We start from the raw sequence: 21,670 nt of genomic DNA, 5'->3' as shown, positions 1-21,670 counted from the left end.
TCTAGGACTTCGGCTCCTGAGGCTGTCACAGGCTTATCTCAGGCTTTCTTGCAATTCCTGGCCAATGTGAAGCCCAGGTTTCCACTGCAGGTCTCTCTAAACAGCAGAATTGCCTGTGTTGACTCTCATGCTATCGACTCTTCCATCAACAATCCTGATTTAGCCACAGCAGGGCTGGGCAGTGCCTAAGGATAACCATAGTCAAGGAGTGGCTGATCGACTTTATAGGAAGAGGATGCTGCTATCAAGAAGCCAGAGTACTTTGACTGATTAAAGAGGGACAAAAACAACAAATAAGCTAAAGCTTTTCTATTTCACTAAGAGACTAATGTCTTTCCTTCAACATTGGCTGAGCTACTGCACTACTCACCTGTCCAGGCAGAAAAATAGCAGAGGAAGAAGTTATTGCTTATCAATCTTTTTTTTTCTCACACCAGTACCTTCATGGTTTCTCCTGTGCTTGCATTTTAATGCGGGAGAAGGTCCCTTAAAAAAAAATCTTCTGAGCCACTATGTTCTCCAAATCTCTCCTTAAAACTCACTTTTTTTGCGATTAAGCCTGCAAAATACTTGACAATGGCTAAGCAGCTGGTGTGCTGTTTCTTATTATACCATTCATAATGTCTCACTGTTACCTTGTGCTGTCTTTGTCTGCATCCAACTGTTGTGTCTCATACTCTCTAATTAAATTGTAAGCTGTTTGGAGCAGACACTGTCTTCATTATGTGTATATACAATGCCCAATGAGGTCCTGACTGCAGATCAGGGCTTTTGAGTGCTACTGCAATACAAATTAATATTTGCTTAAGCTCAGTACCTCCGCAGGAGAGAGGGTCCCTCCTTGTTTTCTCCTGCTGAGCTCCCTCACCTCCTAAGGCTGAACTCCTTGTGAAGATGGTAAGCACAAAGAAGTAAAAAGGCAGCTGTCTTGATTTCAATGGCTCATGCACTGCATCTTGATCAGGAGTCACTGTGTAGTAAATCTTTTTTTCTTTCCTTTTTTTTTTTTCTTTTTTGGTAAGGAACATGAGTGAAGAAAAGACTGCAGTATAGTTCATCTGCAGCATATGCATGGAGGATGTGGTTCTTTGTACCATAGATGTTTTCTTCATAATGTAAACTAGAATTTGCATAGCTATTGTTCAACAGTTTATAAATAACTGCCATTTCATTTCTTTCCCAGAGCAGAAATGTTATAATCCAGAGAAATTATACTACATAACCGATCATTCTGATTTTGCTGTCTTGTAGCTGCTGAGGCAAAAGAACATCTGTAATTTCCTTGGCTCTGGATGATGGAATATTGATAACTAGGGAAAATGGAAATCTGTGCTTCCCTCAAAATGTGTGCAAATCTCTAGTGGTTTTATCTAAAATTTCAGAATTGGTTTCTATTTAACCATATTCTTATGTTTTTAATTGCATGCATGAGTTTCTACCCATCACTTCCCCACATATATTAAAAAACTGAGCTAGAACACTACACGCCAATTTAATTAAGGTGGAAGTGGGCTATTCTCAACAGGTGACAAGAAGGGGTGAATACCAAGGAAGGGGAAAAAAAACATTTTTGTAGAGCTAATGAGGCCAATGCAATCAAGGTGGCCCATTTCAAACGGTTGACAAGAAGGTGTAAGTATCAGCAGTGGGAAATTAGTTTTTGTACTGACCCCTCCACTCCCAGTCTTTATTTAGGCCTAATTTGATGGCGTCCAGTTTGCAAATTAATTCCAGTTCTGCAGTTTCTCTTTGGAATCTTTTTGAAGATTTTTATTGAAGAATTGCCACTTTTAAGTGTTGAGAATAGGCCACTTCCACCTTAATTGAATTGGCTCGTTAACACTGACCCCCTACTTGGTAAGGCAACTCCCATCTTTTCATGTGCTGTGTATTTATACCTGCCTCCTGTATTTTCCACTCCATGCATCTCATGAAGTGGGTTCTAGTCCACGAAAGCTTATGCCCAAATGAATTTGTTAGTCTCTAAGGTGCCACAAGGACTCCCCGTTGTTTTTATTGGAAAGAAGAATACTCAGAAGTTCAGTAAAAGTTTAGAATGTATAAGGAGTGTATGGTTTTATGGTAGGTTGACGTGCAAGGGATGTTCCAAATAGACAAGAAGGAATGGTGGTCCTTTCCTGAAGGAGCTCACAATCCAAGGACACGTGGAAGGACAAGTAGAGAGAGGCTATGAGTATAGGAAACAATATGTAATTCTTCTGTACTTATTGTACATGTCAATCAGTTCTCTGTCTGTAGCATGGCAGAACTGGGGTTTCAAGTGAAACTTCTCCCTACAAAGTGCAGGGGTCTTGTGGAGGAGCTCAGAAAAGGCATGCCATGCATGGGCACCACATAGAAATTTTTATGTAAGAAGCTGGCAAATGGTAGTCAATTGTGGAAACATTGTGAGAGCAGAGGAGATGGGGGAGTGATGCAAATCTAAGATAAGTAGGGATGCGTAGAGCTTTGAAAGTGGTAACAGGAAGTTTGAATTTGATGCAACAATGGAGGGATTCAGAGAGGGGAATTATGTGATCAAAACCAGCAGGGAAGATTACTTTCATTGTAACATTTTGTGTAGACTAGAGTGAGGCAATGTGGGTTTCATGGGGAGAGGAAGATGTTGCAGTAGTTGAGACTTTTGGGTGGACTTTCTTGGAGGTGGCTAGCTCTGCTCATGCTAATGCAATCTAACTTTTCTAGTAAACTGATAAAACTCCAGAGACAAACATCTTTCCTTTTTGGAAAATGTTTGAGAGTAGAACTGGTCAGAAACTTTCTGATGAAACAAAGTTCAGGGGACTGCCCCAGAGCCATGGACCCCAGAGCTTCTAGGGTCAATGACACAGGGACAGAGGTCCAGACCCCACTGCTTCCAGGGCCTGTGGTTCTGGGGCACATGTGCAGACCCACTGATTCCAGGGTCTTTGGTTCTGGGGCAGACAATGTGGCAGGGTTTCCATAGTTTCTAGGTTCCCTGCTATGGAGCTTGGAGCCTGGGAGACCCAGCTCGATCCTGGGCTCTTGAGACCTATAGGCTCCCAGTTCTGAGGCAGGGAGCCTGGAAACTCTTGGAGCCTTGACTCTCTAATTGGAACTCAGTTCCTGTCTTCACAGCTGGGAGTCTGGAAAGCGCTGAGAACCAGAGCTCTAACTGGGGCTCTCAGGGCTTCCAGGCTTACTGTCATGGAACCTGAAATGGGCTGCCTCATGTGGGGGGAACACCAGGGTTTCCAGTCTCCAGGCTTGCATAGGAGTAGAAGCGCTGGTGTCCCCAGGGCAGCCTGCATTGCAGGGCTTGGAACTGCAGATACTCGGAGCCTTGGGTGCTGCTGTGTGAAATTGACAAGAATGACAATCTCACACAGCAGCTGCTGTTCCTGGGGAACAAACTTTCATTTCAGAAATACCATATCTGATATGTCCGAAATAACAATTTTTGGGTTTCTCATTTCAGTGAGAACTAACTGACATACTATGTACTATAGGGCAAGTCATTTAACCTCTCTGTTATCTCCAATCTGTAAAACAAGTATAATACTTTACAGTACCCACAGTGTTGAGGATGGATTGTACAGCACTTTACATCCCCTCCCCCCCCAAGATTCTATAGAAATGCTAAGTGTCCACCCAGCTATTTCCCATCAGCTTTCCTCTGTGGCTCTCTTTTTCTCTCCTCACAATCTCCCTCACTCATCCTCTGTGACTTCATCTTCCAAGATGTGGCAGAAGTGGATGACTGGAAGGGGACTGAGGAGGAAAAGAGGCCGGTTGGGGCGAGGGAGGGCTCCGGGGACTGGCCTTGAAGGACAGGGGTGGGAAGGACATGAAGCCAAGGTGGGGGGTTCTGGGGACCACTTGGGAACAGTCGGCATGAGGCCAGGGTGTCTGTGTGGGGCTCCAGAGACTGCTCGGTGGTAAGAGGCATGAGACTGGGGTGGGGGCTCCGGGGCAAGGGGCATGAGGCCACGGGGTGGGTGGACTCTGGGGACCACTCAGGGCTGGGTACACGAGGCTGGGAGGGCGGGCTCCGGGGACTGCTCAGGGTGGGGGAACAAGGCTGATGGGGTGGGCTCTGGGAACCTCTAGTGGGCAGGAGGCACATGGTGGGGGGGCACACCACCTAAGCAGGTCGTTCACAAGTCACCACAAGTGGTCACACAAGTGGTCTCTTCATCCAGATGTGTCCATACATATGCCAGAAACACAGGTCAATTCAAGCATATGCTGCCACCACCAGATGTGTCCAGGTCAATTTTCCACTGGTGGGGGATTCCCCACATGGACCTATTTGGAATAAGAACAAACAAAACGTCATGTTTTTTGTTTCCGAGTGAGTCACAACATGGTTTCATTGACAGATGATTTCTTCCTACCCTAGTCGAAAGGCCTGCTGTATGCCTTCCTGTCAGTTCTGCTTCTGTTCAAAGTCTTGTTTAAAGTCAAGCAAGGTCGTGCTCACCTTATACTAGTAGCCCCAGCATGGCCCCATCAACATTGGTTCTTGACTTTACTAGCCCTCCTTTGTCACTCCCACGAGACGCAGATATGATCTCCCATTTCGTTCACCCAGAAAGGCATTTCCCCAGTTTTCAGTTTTTGCGTTGACCAAGCACACACCTACAGTAGAATGGACATGTGCAACACATCTTGAAGAACAACAGTTACAGAAAAAGATTAGGAACTGTTTCATATACTGAATATTTCTAAATTTGGTCATAGTACTAAAATGGTTTCTTGTACTGTACAGACATGGAAGTGATGAAGCCTTTAATTGGAGAACAGAATTCGGACAGCATCTCTGATGATGAGCATGAAAATGAATTGTTGCCAGTTGAGAAGCATTACCAACTTGATAATCAAGAAGGCATCACGTATGTACTATTTTAAATGTCATTCTCTTTAAAATTTATTACATTTGACTTGATCTTTGGAAATATCCCTGTGCTTTTAAGGGATTTTCCCATGAATATAGCATGGCTTTATGATTCTGCTGTGGGAATCCTCACAGACAGCTTTTTGGTAAGCCAAGCTCTGGTGTAGGACGATTTTGGGTAGGCCCTCAATTTCCAGAACTTGACAGTGTACTGATGATAAAATAAGACATTTTTTGAACGATTGCACTGTATATAAAGTGTTTGAGTTGCTCAGGGTCTAAGGAACTCTTATTACAAAACAAATCAAATTTATTTTAATACTATTTCAATTATATGGGAAGCATCTAGAAGACCTTGGAAATAAAGTTTAATGAACCTGAATGTAGATTAATTTGGGGGTCTGAAAAAGTTTTCTTTGCTATATTATTTAAGTTACTCTTTGTCAGACTCCTGGTTGCATCTACAACCATTTAAAAGGCATAACTTTTAAAATAGTTTAGGCAAAAATCAGCACAGCATCAGTTTGTTGCACTTAGTTGCCCCTCTCTCATGCAAAAGGAGAGTCTCACTGCACAATTAAGATGAAATCCAACAATTGAAGTGAATTTCCAGATCAGGGACCACTCCCCTGAGAACACCTGGCTTCAGTCTCTCAGAACTCAAATCCAGACCCTGATAGGAGTATCCAACCTATTTTTGCTTTGAGCATGCGATCTATTTTTGCTATGTATCTTTCACAAGACTGCCTTGATCACCTTGAAACATTTAAAGCTTATAAATTTTATCTTCACATTCTATAAACTGATTGGTGAAAAGCTATCTGAATGTTCTTCAAAGCCTCCACTGTGACTCTGTATTATTTGTATTTTCAGGTTTGTGCAAACACTTACTCATCTCCTTAAAGGAAACATTGGAACTGGGCTTCTAGGGCTTCCACTTGCGATAAAAAATGCAGGCATTGTGGTAAGAGCTTTTTCCCCTTTACATATGGAAGAGATACATAGAAAACGTTAGCACATCTCTGCAGTTCAGAGTGATAAAACTAAAATCTAGGTAACTTGATTATATGATCTATTATGTCAATATCAACTTGAACAGGGCATCATCTTAGTTTTCCTTTCCAGAGTCTAGTTAGAACTGGAGACTAGGATTTGGGATTCCTGAACTGGCCATTGGCTCATTATGTAACATTAATCTCTATACACTGCATTTTCTAGAGCTGATTGGAAAAGTGTGTGTGTGTGGTTTTTTTTTGTCCCCTGAAGAAAATTCTGTGAACTTTCTGTGAAGTTTTCTGTGAAAAATTGAAAATCGAAAACTTTTGGTTCAGAAATGCTGCCATGGTGCCTAATGTGAGTTGTAGTTTGGGTGCCTCATTTCCTCCTTCTCTTCTATAGATTGGGCTCCTTAATTGGATTACATCTCCTGTGATGCACCAGGATCTTCCATCTTGCTGATCTGGTGAGATGGTTCATGGAAACCTCATGGCCACTTTGCATCATGGCAGACATAGTCCAGTTGGGGAGCCTGGCCCATAGGGGAGAATGAGGGCATAAAGCACCCAAAGTAAAACTGCCTTGAGGCAGCATGGTAGCATTTCCAAATCAAAATGTTCCATTTCTGGCTGAAAATTGAAAATTTTTCAGTTTCTGGCTGCTCGGTTTACATTTTTTTTTGAAATTTTCTGTCAAAAGCAGATATTCTGTGCAAAATTTTCTTCAGTCAAAAATCCAATTTTCTGTCCAAAATATAGCTCTGATGAAAAATTTTCAACCAGTCCCAGTATTTTCCTTTATTTGTAATATTTATCGTTGTATTTAGGTCCTCTGGGCAGGGACCACATCATCTTCTCTACTAAGCAGCACCAAATATGCTGACTTGTAATGAAAAAGACCCTCAGCATTGAGGACAATAAGTTTGAATGTGCAAAATCACATCTTTTTTGTGTGATACGTTTTTCATGGCAAATATTTTTGTGAAATTGTGGCTATTGGGATAAAATCTTTACCCGCATTTACTTCTTTCCCTTTGTTCACCATCCCATCTTTTGCTCAGTCCTTGATGTAAAAGCCACATGAGTCCTTAATAAGCTAGCAATCAAAAGTTCTTTGGACTTGCAGTACTTAGTTGTTTTTCTGTTTTACCATATTTGTTTCAAACTTTTATGGAGGTGATCCTTATTTGATAAAATGTGAAATGTCATTTAAAGAGGTTTTTTTCCCCCCTGTATATTTCTGTGAAAATGACTCTTCTTAGAGGATTTCAGGTATTTACACCTCATTTCCTACTTTCTTTCTCCATGTAGCTTGGACCAATCAGCCTTGTGCTTATAGGAATTATATCTGTTCATTGTATGCACATCTTGGTACGATGCAGCCACCATCTGTGTCAGAGGTAAATGTGGAGCTATTTGTTACATTATGGTATCTGAAGTCCCTCAATTTTTTACTCTGTTTCATTTCATGTCTTCAGTCTGCAAAATGTCTTGGTGCTCTAATAATCTATTCAGAGGTATCTGTCAGAGCCCAGGAGGAAGGAGCCTGTAACTTCTTTTGGTGCAACTACCAATGATGGCTTCTAGCTGGCATGCAGGAATGTTTAATCATTTGGCATCGTCTTTTCTAGAATGCTTTGAACAATATTTGCTTAAATACAGTTCATTTTCTGCCTACTGTTCATGTGTTCTAAAATAGGCTGGTTCATCTTGGATGGATTTGCACCTTATTCCATACCCATAAATGGAAAACAACCCCTATCTCTCTCACTGCAGTTCTAGTTGTTTAGCCCTAATTTTAAGAGTGAAGGAGTCTGAGCAAAACAAGGAGAGATAATGGAGAAAAGAGAGGCTCAGAGAAAGAGATTAAAAATGGGGTAGAAAAGGAAAAGAGAGAGTAACAATCTAATAGTAAAAGTGAGTGGTTGAGAGAAGATGAGACAGATGCATTTTGGGAAGAATCCAAAAGCAACAGCTTCTCTGGCAGAGCATTTTAAATTACTAGCATTTCAGTCCAACTAACATACCCTCTCCCACCACCTTCCCAACATTTTTTGAATATTGCATCCTTTTGGCAGTGTGAGGAGAAAAAGTAGAGTGCTGAGAGGACTGGATGATCGAGGGCCATTGTCAAGGACCATGACCTTTTTGCAAAAAGGTATTCCTTCCAGTTTCCTTGTGCAAAGTCAATGGATGGGAAATGTTTAACGCTATGAGAGCTCATATTAGATCAATTTTTCTAGTCTGTAAGGGAACAGGCACCTTTGTAATCCAAAGGAATGATTTTGGTTCCCATGCAGGTGTGCTACTCTAGGGTTCTAAGTTTAAGTTCTGTAATTTATCTGCTTCTTACAGGAAAAGCAAGAGAGACAGGGTTTTTTCAGTGATGGAACTACTGTACTGGTGGCATTTGCACTGATTAGCCAGATCCAGAAAAACATTGCCAAGCAGCTTGGCATATTGAGTAAATAGTGGTTTAAAATAGAAAACTGGATGGCAAGTGCAAAGCATTTTCTACATTTCCCACCCGCAGTATAATTCTAGAACTTTTGAAAAGCATTCATTTTATAAATGACCCCACTTTTATGGAGAGTGGAGTATGAATTACTACTAAATCGCGTTGATAAAAATACAGTACCACTGTCTTCTTGGATTGAGGGAAAATTAGATATTTTTACATTTAGATTCTGGAAGAAATATATTAAAATGATACAGTTGAAGAGTCAAATGTCACACTCCTGGTGGGGGAAGTGTGTATTTCTCTCTCATATTCACAGATGGATCGCCTTAGAATCTCACAACTAATATTGATTTTTCTTAACAAATATCTATCTCATCATCAAGCATAGGATTGTTATGTGGTTGAACACAATTGCTGGTTTTCTATCTCAGTGAAAAGGAACAATCAAAATGTATTTGATGTGTAAAAACACAGAATTATTCTTGTCCTTTTGGCCAGTTTAATGGGATATAACCTCTCTCTGGGGACTGTATCCTGCCTTACTTCATCTGTCAATAAATTGGAGAAAGTTCAGAGAAGAGGCACGAAAATGATTAAAGTATTAGAAAACATGCCTTATAGTGGTAGACTCTGGAAGCTCAATCTATTTATCTTAACCAAGAGAAAGTTAAGGGGCAACTTGATCACAATATGTAAGTATCTTCATAGGGAGCAAATATTTGATAATGGGGTCTTTGGCGTAGCAGATAAAAGTAGAACAAGATCCATTGGCTGGAAGTTGAAGCTAGACAAATTCAAACTGGAAATAAATTGTAATTTTTTAACTGTGAGTGTAATTAATCATTGGAACAATTTACTAAGGGTTGTGGTAGATTCTCAGATTCTTCAAGATTGGATGCTTTTTAAAAGATATGCTCTAGTTCAAAAAAAATTATTTCACGGAAGTCTTCTGGTCTGTGTTATGCAGGAGGTCAGAATAGATGATCACAGTGGTCCCTTCTGGCCTTTTGAATTTATGAATCAATAATTTTTACCTCATTCATAAATGGGCTTTGTAGATAGATATAAGGCAAAGAGTTCACTTTTAAGTGTGGTGGAGCTGTATCTCTCACCAGAATCCCAAAGTCGGTCACCATGTTTGCATTCACGCCTTCTGGAGACCAGTTCCCTCAGGGTATGTTTGCATGAGAACCTACTGCATGACAAGCTGAGGTGTAAATCTATGGTGCTTCAGCATGCCACGTACTAACATACTCTCAAAGTTATTGAGAACTTTTTAGTTCGCAGCAGCTGGGTCTATGTGGACAGTGCACGGCATGCTGGAGCACTGTAGATTTACACCCCACTGTGCCGTGCGGTAAGTACTTTTGTAGATATGCCATAAGAAACCTGTGCTTTAAAAACCTGATCCTGCTCTATTGACTTAACTGGGACCAGAATCATGGCTTAGATGCTAAATGTCCACAAATTTTCAAGCTATGGCAGAGAATATCATATTTTAGGCCTTGATATTTTCTATCAACTTCTCTCTGTTCTTTCATTTCAGATTGAAAACGACCTCATTAGGGTACAGTGACACAGTTAGTTACGCCATGGAAGTAGGGCCCCTAAACATCCTTCAAAAAAGAGCTTCCTGGGGAAGGTAAGGTTGTTGCAGCATTTAATTTAATAAATGAAATATTAAAAGGAATGGATAAACTGTGAAATATTAGAATTTTACCTTTCTATCATGATATTGCTTTCTGTGGATTAGCAAAAACTTTACACATCTTGTGTGGAAGGGGTGAGAGTGTAATTCCCACAGTCAAGGACTTAGTTTTAAAATTCTGTGGGAGAAAATTTACTTCAGTTTCACTCTATAAGCAGAAATTTGGTATAACCAGAATTGCATTCTGCACATTCTAATGTATAAAAACAATTTAGGATTTCAGTTCTGTTTTACCACAAACACATTCCTCCATATAAAGGTTCACTCTAAGCAACTCTGTAGTGCATACTTAAATGACTGGGATAATATATCCATCCTGAAAGGGAGCTACCTATTCTTTGACATGTCTTTACTCTGCAGTTTGCATTTGATGTTCAATCTTTATTATATTTCATGTTAATGAAACAAAAATGTCAATAACTTGTTGTCTGTCTCTGAATTTTTTTTCCCTTTGAGAAACTCAGTCATTTTCCTTTGCCATCTATAAAACAGAGTCATAATGCAGCAGACTAAATAATGGTTATGGTATTGTGAGATAATAATGAAATCTAAAACTTTAGAGCTGTTAAATATAAATATTTGTTTTAATGAGCATATATAAAGAATTTCTTCTTTCCACAAGGAAAATGTCTTTGCCCTACTATTTTCAAGGATGCAGCAATAGTGTGCAGTGTGTTTTGGTTATTGTATAAAATGTGAATTAATTTTTTCGGATTTTTTGGTGATTATTTTATAGGAATGCAATGTTTCGTTTGCAGAAGAACCTGCTTTTCAGTGCCCCAGAGTTTAACCTGGTGTTTTGAAGCTGTTGTTTCCACCTCACTATACAAAGGAGCACTAGATGTATGTCATTTGGAAATGGGTTAATTGTTTGAAAACCCTTTTAATATCATAACTTCAATATGTGTGTGTGTGTGTTTTTTCTCCCACCTAGGTGTATCGTTGACTTTTTTCTTGTGATTACACAGCTGGGATTTTGCAGCGTTTATGTTGTGTTCTTAGCAGAAAATGTGAAACAAGTGAGTAAAAGCATTGTATGGGAATAATTTTGTTTGCAGCTTTTTATTTCCAGCTTTATTTCCTTTCTGCATCCATGTCAAATATACCATTCATATAATGCACGTAATGAGAATACATACAGTGTAAACTCTACCTTGCTTTCCCCCAAAGATACCTCACTAATTAACTTTTGTAGAAAGTGATCCACTTGCTTTGTAGGTTAAACCAAATCCAGCGCTTGTGTAAGCAGCTGCGACATCACTGACCTCCAGTTTTTCTTAAATTTCAACACTTAATCTCACAATTTAGCCATGGGATGTAATTATTTTACACACACAGTGTTAGAAAGATAAGAGGAGTTCTGCCAAATTTTAGATAATGGTTTCTTCATGCACAAAATGAGTAGGGTACCATAAACTCTTAGGATTTGTGCTCCAAAATGTGTGTAATCTCTTGTACAGTATACACATATTCTTTCCATATCCAGATCTTGGGCCCAACCTTGCTCTCAATATGTAGCAATTGTTATTTATTATTTAGTTAGCACTATTTTGGACATTATTGCAAGGAAGTTTCCAAATGCAGAGAAAGACACAGTCCCTGCCCTGAAGATTGTAGTTAACTATAGTTATATACTTTGTGTGAGCCCACACGCAAAGCAGTTTATTTTCTGAGCTCTGCAGCAGTGTGCGCCACATCTCAGAGGATGGAAAAAGCTGTTAGGCAATTGGAAAGGCATTCTGTAAAGAACTGGGGAAGATGGACAACATTGTCTATGGTTAATGATATCTTCCAGCAAATGTCTGAAGCCTCCCTCCACACAAATTTAAGGTATCACTGAGTGAAATGGGAGTGGTTGATTTACATGTAGATTATGAGGCTGTTCTGCTTCAGTAACAACCAGCCCTGCAGTAATGCTGTAATCCTGCTAGACTCTAAAAGCTAAGTAAGGTTGGGCCATTTCAGTACTAGGATGGGAGACCTCCATAAGACACCTGAGAGCTGCAGGTGATATTCAGCAGATGGCACTGTACACTTTTGCAATGTGCTGAACTGTTACCCAAAGAACCATTATCTCTTAGATGAGACATAAAGTTAGATCCTGACTACATTACATTACAAGGTCCCGCATTCCCCCAAATGAATGGAGACATTAAACATGGGCTTCTTGACAATTTTCAGCTCAGGTAATTACCCTACAATCCCGCTCCAATTTCAATCAGATATGATGTTCTTAATGTCCTATCTTAGACAATTCTGCAGTACAGCTGTATGCTTTGAAACTGCTACTGGTTATACGTCATTGGTGGCTGAAGTGGTCCCGAGGTATCTTACCTTTCTCTTAGGAGTGTTGTGGGAAGTGCTCTAAGATCCTCTGATGTAAGTTGCTATAAAAGTGCAAAGTATCTGCATATGCAGTTTATATATACTATGATTTGGGCCTCTGCTCCTGATAGTCAGTAGTTGTGAGACCATATTATAAAAATGTATTTTACCATTCTAATGCCTCATAATCTCAGCGTGCATATTATTTTCAGTAGTATGTCTCTTCCTTCTCTGGCCCCACTCTCTCAGTGTGAATTTTTATTGCATCCATCATAGTATAAAGTTCAAGTCCAAACAATTGCCATCAAATAGGTAAGCAGACCCATTGCTGCCTACCAATGACATCTTCCTAGTTACTGACCCTATAAGCAAAAACAAGACTAATCAGATGTGTCTTGCGTCACTTCTAAAGGCCATTAAATTGGGTCCTCATTTATTACAGGATTTCAGACAGAGGGGCCTTCACAAGAAATACTTTGCTACCTTCCCCCAGGAGTTTAACCCTGGGGAGAGATCCAGTAACAAATTCATCCTAGGCAAGAGAAACAGCCACAAGGAAATATGAAATGTACTCTGTAATTGAATCAAACTTATCAAAAATTCAGAGGTTTCACTTTTCAATTAATTTGATTTGAATTGAAGTTCTTCTCTTCCACGGTATGATAAGGAGATAAGAAGCTGTCTCCTTCACAGCCACAAAGATCTATATTGCAGAACTCTGTCCTGTAGAGGGCACCAAAGGACCTAAATTGGTACTGCTTTAAATATATAATGCATTGATTCTCCCCAAAGCCAAACTTTGTGAAAAAGCATTTAAGTTGCTTAGTTGCACATACCATTAACACAAGCATTAAAAGCCACGGAATAATTAGTTCTCACCCAACTCTTGCACCCAATTTACCACCTTGATTTCCTCTCCTCATGACCTCACCGATGACACTGCTTCCTCCACACAAAGCATTAGTTTGGAGGACTCCTGACTTGGCTATTCTGGCGCCCCCAGGGCACTGGCACAGCAACACCGTGGTGATCCGTTGAACAGGTGATATTTCCAAGCTTGGCTTCCCTGGTGCTGCTGTGTAGTGTGCTGGAGAGCTGAGGTTGAAGCACTACGGAGCCACATGTCTCTGCATTGACATCAGTCTTGGTGCAAAGGCATGGGGATCTCCTATACAGCTGTGCTCCCCAAACTCAGTCAGCCCTTCCCCCCATATACAAACCTCATTCTCCTTTCTTGCCCTCCCTCAAAGCCCCATTATCAACCTTCCCCTGTCCTCTGCTATGTAGCGTAGCTCCATGCGATCTCTGGAAGGAGTGGAGATGGTGAGTCGGGGAAGCAAGATGTTGAAAATGGATGTAGCTGACAGTCGGACAGTTCCATTGGCTAATCTTAGTGTAGCTCAAATTGGTTATATCGAACGGGAGAATAGCTTGTGTGTTAATTTTAAAATTTCAGAATTGGCTTATGTTGGAGATGTTAGCTGAGTATGCTTGTGTGGGAACTGCAATTGTTTAGCTAGAGGAATCCAAAGAAATGTGTAGAGGGAAAATGGAAGGGAAATATTAGTTAAGTAGCCTTTTAAAATATTTCCTCTACAGAGTTAGTAAATATTTTTCTTTAAATGTTACATGGAAATTTCAGTGGTCCAATGAAGAGTAATTGTGCCAAATTTGAGGATGAGGCTGGTGTAAACAGTTGCTACTATTGTCTCCATAAAAAAAATGGAATGCTTGAACCAGAGCCTGTCAAAAAGGCTGACCAGTCTCTCCGTGTATGTCTATACTTCAGTTAAACACCTGTGGCTGGCCTGTGTCAGCTGATATGGGCTCAGATGGCTTGGGCTATTTTTGATTGCAGTGTAGACATTTGGGCTTGGGCTGGTGTCCGGGCTCTGGGACCCCACAGCCCTGCAACCTGAGCCTCACAAGCCTGAGCCAGTTGAAACGGGCCAGCCAGGGGTGTTTAATTTCAGTGTAGACATACCCTATGATATCTTGCTGGAGTGGCATCACTCTTCAATTATTTCAATGTTAACACATAACTGTGTCCCCTTAAATGATAAATAGAGCTCCGGTGGGGACATAGAGGGTCAGGAACATCTGTGTATAAAGTAAATAATTCACACAAACCTTTGATCCTTAACCACTTCGGAGTCCCAGGTACTGGGGTAGTGGATGCCAGATAAATGTTTGTAAACATAACTTTTCATATGCTGCATCAGCTGAGTTCTTTCAATTGTGCAACTTTATTTGCTGTAGTATTTCTTGTACAGCCTGCATCCACAAATCATTAACAGTTAAATAATACAAAATGGTGGAGAATAAATGGTCAATTTTCAATGAAGAAAGGCCAATATTTTTTAAAATTTGCCTTAATGGGAGCAGTTGGGTATTCAGGACTTCTGATTTTCAAAATCGTGGCCAAAACCTTGTACTTTCGCAGAAAAACTTTGCATTTTCCTATGTTGAGTTTGCTGTCTTGCTATCTTGCAAAACAAAAGGTTGACAAATATTTTATAAAGAGCCTGGCATATGCAGCGAGTCATCATCAGTCCAAATCCCTTCTAAATAAGCATTTACTAACTATGGTAAGCATTGTGTGTAGGTCTAAATGTTTGCTTTCTCTTTCCAATCCTGTAAGGGATTCAATACAGTTTCCTTCCATATAAAATGCATTATATATCTTCTGGTTCTAGCTATTAAGGTTGCTTGAAACTTCCCATTGTAAGACCCTATTTTTTGTTGCTTATAACTTTGCCAAATTTTAACCATTGTAATTAAAGACTGTAACACAGTGCATACACACAAGGTAGTGTGAGCAACCCTAATTTGGGCACTTCCTAATTTTTGAGCGCTTGACTTTGCAACTAAGCTTTCTCTTCATGTATGTTATGGTCAACGTAAAAACAAACTTGAGATTCTGTTCTTTGTTGAAATTCTCGAAAAGCTGAGGATACTTTTCTTTAGTAGAAATCCAGCCTTCTTTGCGTCAGTGCAATGAAGGCAAGAGGTGATGCTCAATAGCAAACATACCTTGTTGTAACACATTCTTGAGCTGAATTTTACCATTGAGAAAATCTGCTGCATGCTTAATCATAACGGAGAAGATTTGGGGAGGAAGAGATTATGTGGGCATTGGAGACCCATATGTTTTTACAGCACTGCGCCTACTGATTATGTGTGACATTTGAGTGGAGAGAATTGTCTAAACTGATAGTATGTTTGCGAGTTACTATGCTCCGTTGATAGGAAAGAAAAGGCAAGGGGTAATGTCAGATGTGTCTTGGCCCAGTACGACTAACTGAAATGCAATGACGCACTAGAGGCAAACTGCAGTAGTTTAAAAACAACTGTTAGCAGGAATAGCTGTCTAAGATGATATCGAGTCTGATATTGTGAAGGAGATTAGGTTAGGTAAAGGATGTGTCATATTCAGTCCATCTTAACATAATCAGTGGCAAACTTGTGTCACCCTACGCAGCATATAAGCCAGGGAAACTGGTGCACATTGTTGTTTCATATTTGTTGACTTGTTTAAAAGTTCAGTGGTGGTTTTTAGTGCTACTTACAAAGACAAGGTTGAGCAATGATACAATAGCCTGCACCTGAATAGCACAAAGTTAGGAACTGAAATTTCAGTGTGCGTTTCGCATGTTGCTCTCTCTCACTCAGACTCTCCTCCATGCCACTCCACTCGGAGCAGCAAAATGAAAAGTTACTCCTTTTCCTTTCTTGTCTGCTCTTGAATCTTGTGTCATCATATTGTGCTTCCTTTACTCTGCCAATAATGTTAGCCTCCAGAGCCTGTTTGCTCACCTCTCCTTGGCTACCCCGTCCATATTGTTTGCCCTCTCTGAAGCCATTTGCAGAACCATTACCCTGACCTTTTTCAAAGCCATCCTCTTCTGTGATGCCTATGGTAAACTGCTAAGGCCTTGTCTAAACAGAAAAGTTGTGCCACTTTAACTATACCAGAAAAGTTAAAGCACTACAACTCCTCACCATCTCATGGTGGAGGCAGTTTTACAGGTATAAAGGTGCTTTTTACCAGCATGGATTTATCCATACAGAAAAGGGAATAAGTTATACTGGTTTAAGTGCCTTTATACTGGTAGATCTGTTTTGGTTTAAAAAAAAAATCACACCCCTAGCCAAAATAGTTACATCAGTACAAACAAAAAAAAAGTCTATAGACCAGACCTAATGACAGTGGTTAAGCAGAGGGACTGTTGTAATTGAGTTTTCAAAATTTCCATTTATTCATAACTTTCTGAAACTTTAAATATCCAAGGAAGGTGCAGGTGTGAGTTTCAGCTATAGAATCATAGAATACGAGGGTTGGAAGGGACCTCAGGAGGTGATCTCGTCCAACCCCCTGCTCAAAGCAGGACCAATCCCCAATTTTTGTTCCAGCTCCTAAATGGCCCCCTCAAGGATTGAACTCATAACCCTGGGTTTAGCAGGCCAATGCTCAAACCACTGAGCTATCCCTCTCCCCTGAAAACTCTCACCAGCAATAGAAAAAATCTCACCAGCAACACAAAACTTACTTCCTCAATAAGCAACGTGTATGGCTCAGCAGAAGCCATTTTTTCACATGTTGAGCAGGGTGGTCTCTGAAATGTAGTCTTTGACATTGGTGAGTACACCTTTGAAAGAAAGCTATCAAGGGTCAATGTGACTTCAGTGGCCATCTCTGACAACTTGTCTAGACAAAGCCTTAGGTCTCGTCTATGCACTGTTTTTGTTCCAAAACTATTTCGGTTAGGGGTGTTAATTTTTTTTTTAACCTCAAATAGTTATACTAGTACAGCTTTTAGTGTGGGAACAGTTAGACTGCAATAAAGGTACCTTGTGCTGGGATAGCCTATTCCCCTTTCCCCATTGTGTGTTCTTTTTCTAACTGAAGGTGAGTCTGCCTTATCTAATTTAGCTTATGCAAAAGTATACATTTCAATATTAAACCTGGTTGAAACTCAGATTTTTTTTTCCCTGGGAAATTCTGACATTTTGAAATTTCTTTTTGTCCTGAACTGGAAGGAAAAGTTCCTTGGTGTAGTGGCTTTTTTTAAGCACCGCAAATATCGGGTAGGTTTAATTAGCAAACAGAAACTACACTGTATTTCCCAGAGGCAGGGATACAATGTACAAGTATTGACTGAGATGAACATCAGGAAAAATATTTCCTGAAAGAAAGTAACAGGTGATATTGTTTAATATTGCCCACAACTGCAGTTGAATGATCTATTTTCATTAAAGGGTGCTAAAAATATCTGCTTTACTAACCTTCTTAGTTTTCGACAGGTTGTGTACCTCTTTGTGAGGGGAGGCATCAAGGCCTACTCTTCCCTGGTAGAATTAGCCTTCATTAATGGTTCTTCTCTCTCACTTTCTTCTGCCAGGAGAGGGTGCCTTCAGAAAGGGGCAGTGTCCATATTATGTCTCGTTCCGCTTGTCCCTTACCTATATAAACTGCATTTTATGGGAAAATGTATGTTTCAGACTCCCATAGCAATGCCAAGGCCTCTGCTCCCCCAACTCTGGGGAAATGTCAGAAGTTTTGGAGGAATAGCCCTACTACACTGAAGACACATTGACAGATTTAGGGGAGCAGAAGGCAGACATCTCACACCAAACACTTACAACCTGTGTTGATTGCTCTGGCCACTCTGGAGGTTACAGCTTTGGATTTGGGTATCCCAGAGTGTGATAGTGTTTGTTAGCCATCACTTTGCAGATATCTGCATCAGTGTTCATCTAAGGACAGCTGTGGATTATTTGTATGTGTGTACATGTGATGTATCTTTGTGGGTACATGAGCCCGTTGTGTCTGTCAGCCAAACACAGGATGAGTAAATATGAAAGACATTTAATATGACCACCCCCTTGTGACATAACGTAAAGGTGAAAGGTGTTCAGATAGCATAGCATGGGTGCCATGTAGGGATCTGAATAGATTTGAACTTCCCTAATGGTTTGTGAAATATAAAACATTGTGAACTCAAGCAACATTTTCCCACTAAGCATCACTTTTTATTTGCAATTCAGCTAATAGAAAAATGAGAGATCTCTGTTTTTTAGGAACTCCTTACTGAGGTTTGTCTGTATAAAGCGAAAATTGTGTGTATGGATTTCTTAAAAAATATTTCTTCTTGTTTTAAGAGGAAAAATAATACTTGAAATTATTTTGGCAGAAAGTTAAATTAAAACTGGAGGGTTTTAAAAAGATTACCATTCTGTCCCTGCAATATCTCTTTCTGTCTTATCTATTTAATAGCAGGATGCATTTTTGAATGGCATAACAGGCTAAAATATTTACATACGATGCAAGGTATAATGCATGTGTGTGCTTCCACTGCTCAAATGCTGTATGTTATGTTAAATATTTATGGTAGCTGAGACTTTCAAAGGAACCTAAGGGAGTGACATGCCCAAAAGCCACTGGATTTCTTAGAGAATCCCAGCCTATGTTCTTACGTATGGAGCATCTTTGGCTGTGTATGTGTTTGAAAGTGAAAGAGCAATTGCACAAGACTTTCTTGTATAACTGAAAGGTAGTTAAAGCTTTTGCACAGTGACTTGCTCTGTGTTTTTATTTTAAGTTTACTATTGGCGAATGAGATTTGGAATGGGAAGTTTACTTCAGATGAGTTTAGGGAAATAGCAGATTTATTAGCTGTCTGTCACACTACTGGCCAGCACAAAGAGGAAATTGTGGGTATGTGAATTCACTGAAATTGGGAAATGTTAGACAGTTTATACAATTTGTAGTGAGAGAAGCTTGTAGGAAATTTAATCTTTCATGTCTAGATTTACTTAACTCTTGCTTTCTAAGAACCCAGGCTTCAGGTATTCTGAGCCCCCTCATTTTCCATTACCTTCAGCAGGAGTTGAAGGGTGCTTAGTACTTTCCAGAGGATGCTCAATATCTTGCAGGATCAGATTGGTTGGTGTACTAGTAATGACTAGAGACCTGTGTATTCCATGGTTGCTGGAAAATCCACTCCCTTCTGCTGAGCTGTGTCCTTAGTTTTCCGTTAACAAATCATTCTTTTTACCACTTGTGGTTGCAACAAAAAGGAATAAAGAAAAAAAGGATTTTTTGTCTGCCTGAGTTTGCAGACAGCCTGAAACAATAGGAAAGAGAAGAGTGAAAGGTCCCACTAATCTTCAGTGGGCTTTTAACTCTGAATCTTAACCAAGCTGGCAATTTAAAAGTCAACACTTTTCCTGCTCTTTGCTTTACAGCCCCAAACGGTCTCCTGTTCCTGTCCAGATGCTCATAACCGCTCAACTACCAAAATCTCTAGCTCTCCCTTTCTTCCACTTCACCACCCAAACAAATAAAGCCCATTTAGTATAGTTATTAATTGTTGGTACAAAACCCTGCAGCTGTGTAGACTGAATGTGTTGTGGCAAACTAATACAAATGACATTTGGCATCAAAATAAATAACACGGGTGACTGTACCAACCTATCTAAAGCTGCCACAAGCTTTCTAGTCTGCCTCACTTGAATGCTGTGGAAACTAGAGGCCTTTGCTGAAGAATTTGGGTCCATCTTGTAATGGAATATACCTGAGGGAGTCAAGGAAGACAAGGCAGTTGTGGAGAAGCTAAATGAATTCATTGTATTGATCTTCACTGCAGAGGATGTGAGGGAAATTCCCACACTTGAGCCATTCTTTTTAGCTGACAAATCTGAGGAACTGTCCCAGATTGAGGTGTCAAAAGAGGAGGTTTTGGGACAAACTGATAAATTTAAATAGTGATAAATCACTGGGACTCAATGGTATTCACCCAAAAGCTCTGAAGGAACTCAAATATGAAATTGCAGGACTGGTAACTATGGTATGTAACCTATTGCTTAAATTAGCTTCTGTGCCAGATGATTGGAGTATTACTAATGAAATGGCATTTTTTAAAAAAGGCTCCAGACTTGGTTGAAACTATAGTAAAGAACAGAATTATCAGACGTGTAGATGAACATGAAATGTTGGAGAAGAGTCACAGGGGTTTTGTAAAGGGAAATCATGCGTCACCAATTGCTTAGAATTCTTTGAAGGGGGTCAACAAACATAGAGACAAGGTTGATCTAATGGGTATAGTGTACTTGGACTTCCAGAAAGCCTTTGACAAGGTCCTTCCCCAAAGGCTCTTATGCAAAGTAAGCAGACATAGGATAAGAGGGAAGGTCCTCTCATGGATCAGTAATTGGTTAAAAGCTAGGAGGCAAAGAGTAGGAATATATGGTCTGTTTTCACAGTGGAGAGAGGTAAATAGTGGGGTACCCCAAGGATCTGTACTGGGACCAGTTCTGTTCAGCATATTCATATATGACCTGGAAAAACGGGTAAACAGGTAGCAAAGTTTTTGCATAGGATACAAAAGTTAAGTCCAAAGCTGACTGTGAAAAGTTACAAAGGGATCTCCCAAAACTGGGTGACTGTGCAAGAAGGTGGCAGGTGACATTCAATATTGATAAATGCAAAGTAATGCACATCAGAAAACATAATCCCAATTATACATACAAAATGATTGGGTTTAAATTAGCTGTTACTTCTCAAGAAAGAGATCTTGGAGTCATTGTGGATAGTTCTCCAACTCTGAAAACATCTGCTCAATGTGCAGCAGCAATAAAAAAGCTAACAGAAAGTTAGGAACCATCTGGCCACATCTGGAGTACTGCGTCCAGTTTTGGGCACCCAACTACAGAAATGATGTGGACAAATTGGAGAGAGTCCAGCAGAGGGCAATGAAAATGATCAAGGGGCTGGGGCACATGACTCACTAGGAGAGACTGAGGGAACTGGGCTTGTTTAGTCTGCAGAAGAGAAGAGTGAGGGGGGATTTGGTAGCAGCCTTCAACTACCTGAAGGGGGGTTTCAAAGAGGATGGAGCTAGGCTTTTCTCAGTGGTGGCAGATGACAGAACAAGGAGCAATAGTCTCAAGTTGCAGTGGGGGAGGTCTAGGCTGAATATTAGGAAACACTATTTCACTGGGAGGGTGGTGAATCACTGGAATGGGTTGCCTAAGGAGGTGGTGGAATCTCCATCGTTAGAGGTTTCTAAGGCCTGGCTTGACAAAACCCTGGCTGGGATGATTTAGTTGGTGTTGGTCCTGCTTTAAGCAGGGGGTTTTACTAGATGACCTCCTGAGGTCTCTTCCAACCCTAATCTTCTATGATTATATGATTAGGAAAGGGATAGATAATAAGATAGAAAATATGATAATGCCACTATACAAGTCCCTGGTATTCTCACACTGTGACTACTACATGAAGTTTTGGTAGCCCCATCTCA

General features: G+C 40.3%; 1 protein-coding gene across 1 annotated transcript in view; it reads left to right on the top strand.

Annotated features, from left to right (window-relative positions):
• SLC36A4 (solute carrier family 36 member 4) overlaps positions 1-21,670 on the top strand; it is a 232,567-nt gene that overhangs the window by 21,724 nt on the left and 189,173 nt on the right. The window contains exons 2-6 of the mRNA XM_007069478.4: positions 4,754-4,877; positions 5,753-5,843; positions 7,186-7,274; positions 9,882-9,977; positions 10,978-11,062. Of these exons, the coding sequence (XP_007069540.3) occupies positions 4,754-4,877; positions 5,753-5,843; positions 7,186-7,274; positions 9,882-9,977; positions 10,978-11,062 (485 nt within the window). The remainder of the gene's footprint in view (positions 1-4,753; positions 4,878-5,752; positions 5,844-7,185; positions 7,275-9,881; positions 9,978-10,977; positions 11,063-21,670) is intronic.

The sequence above is a fragment of the Chelonia mydas genome, chromosome 1 (genome assembly GCF_015237465.2).
Source record: "Chelonia mydas isolate rCheMyd1 chromosome 1, rCheMyd1.pri.v2, whole genome shotgun sequence".
In the NCBI taxonomy this organism is placed as follows: Eukaryota; Metazoa; Chordata; order Testudines; family Cheloniidae; genus Chelonia; species Chelonia mydas.
Note: the sequence above shows the minus strand (reverse complement) of the source record. Positions and strands in the feature narration are given on the sequence as shown.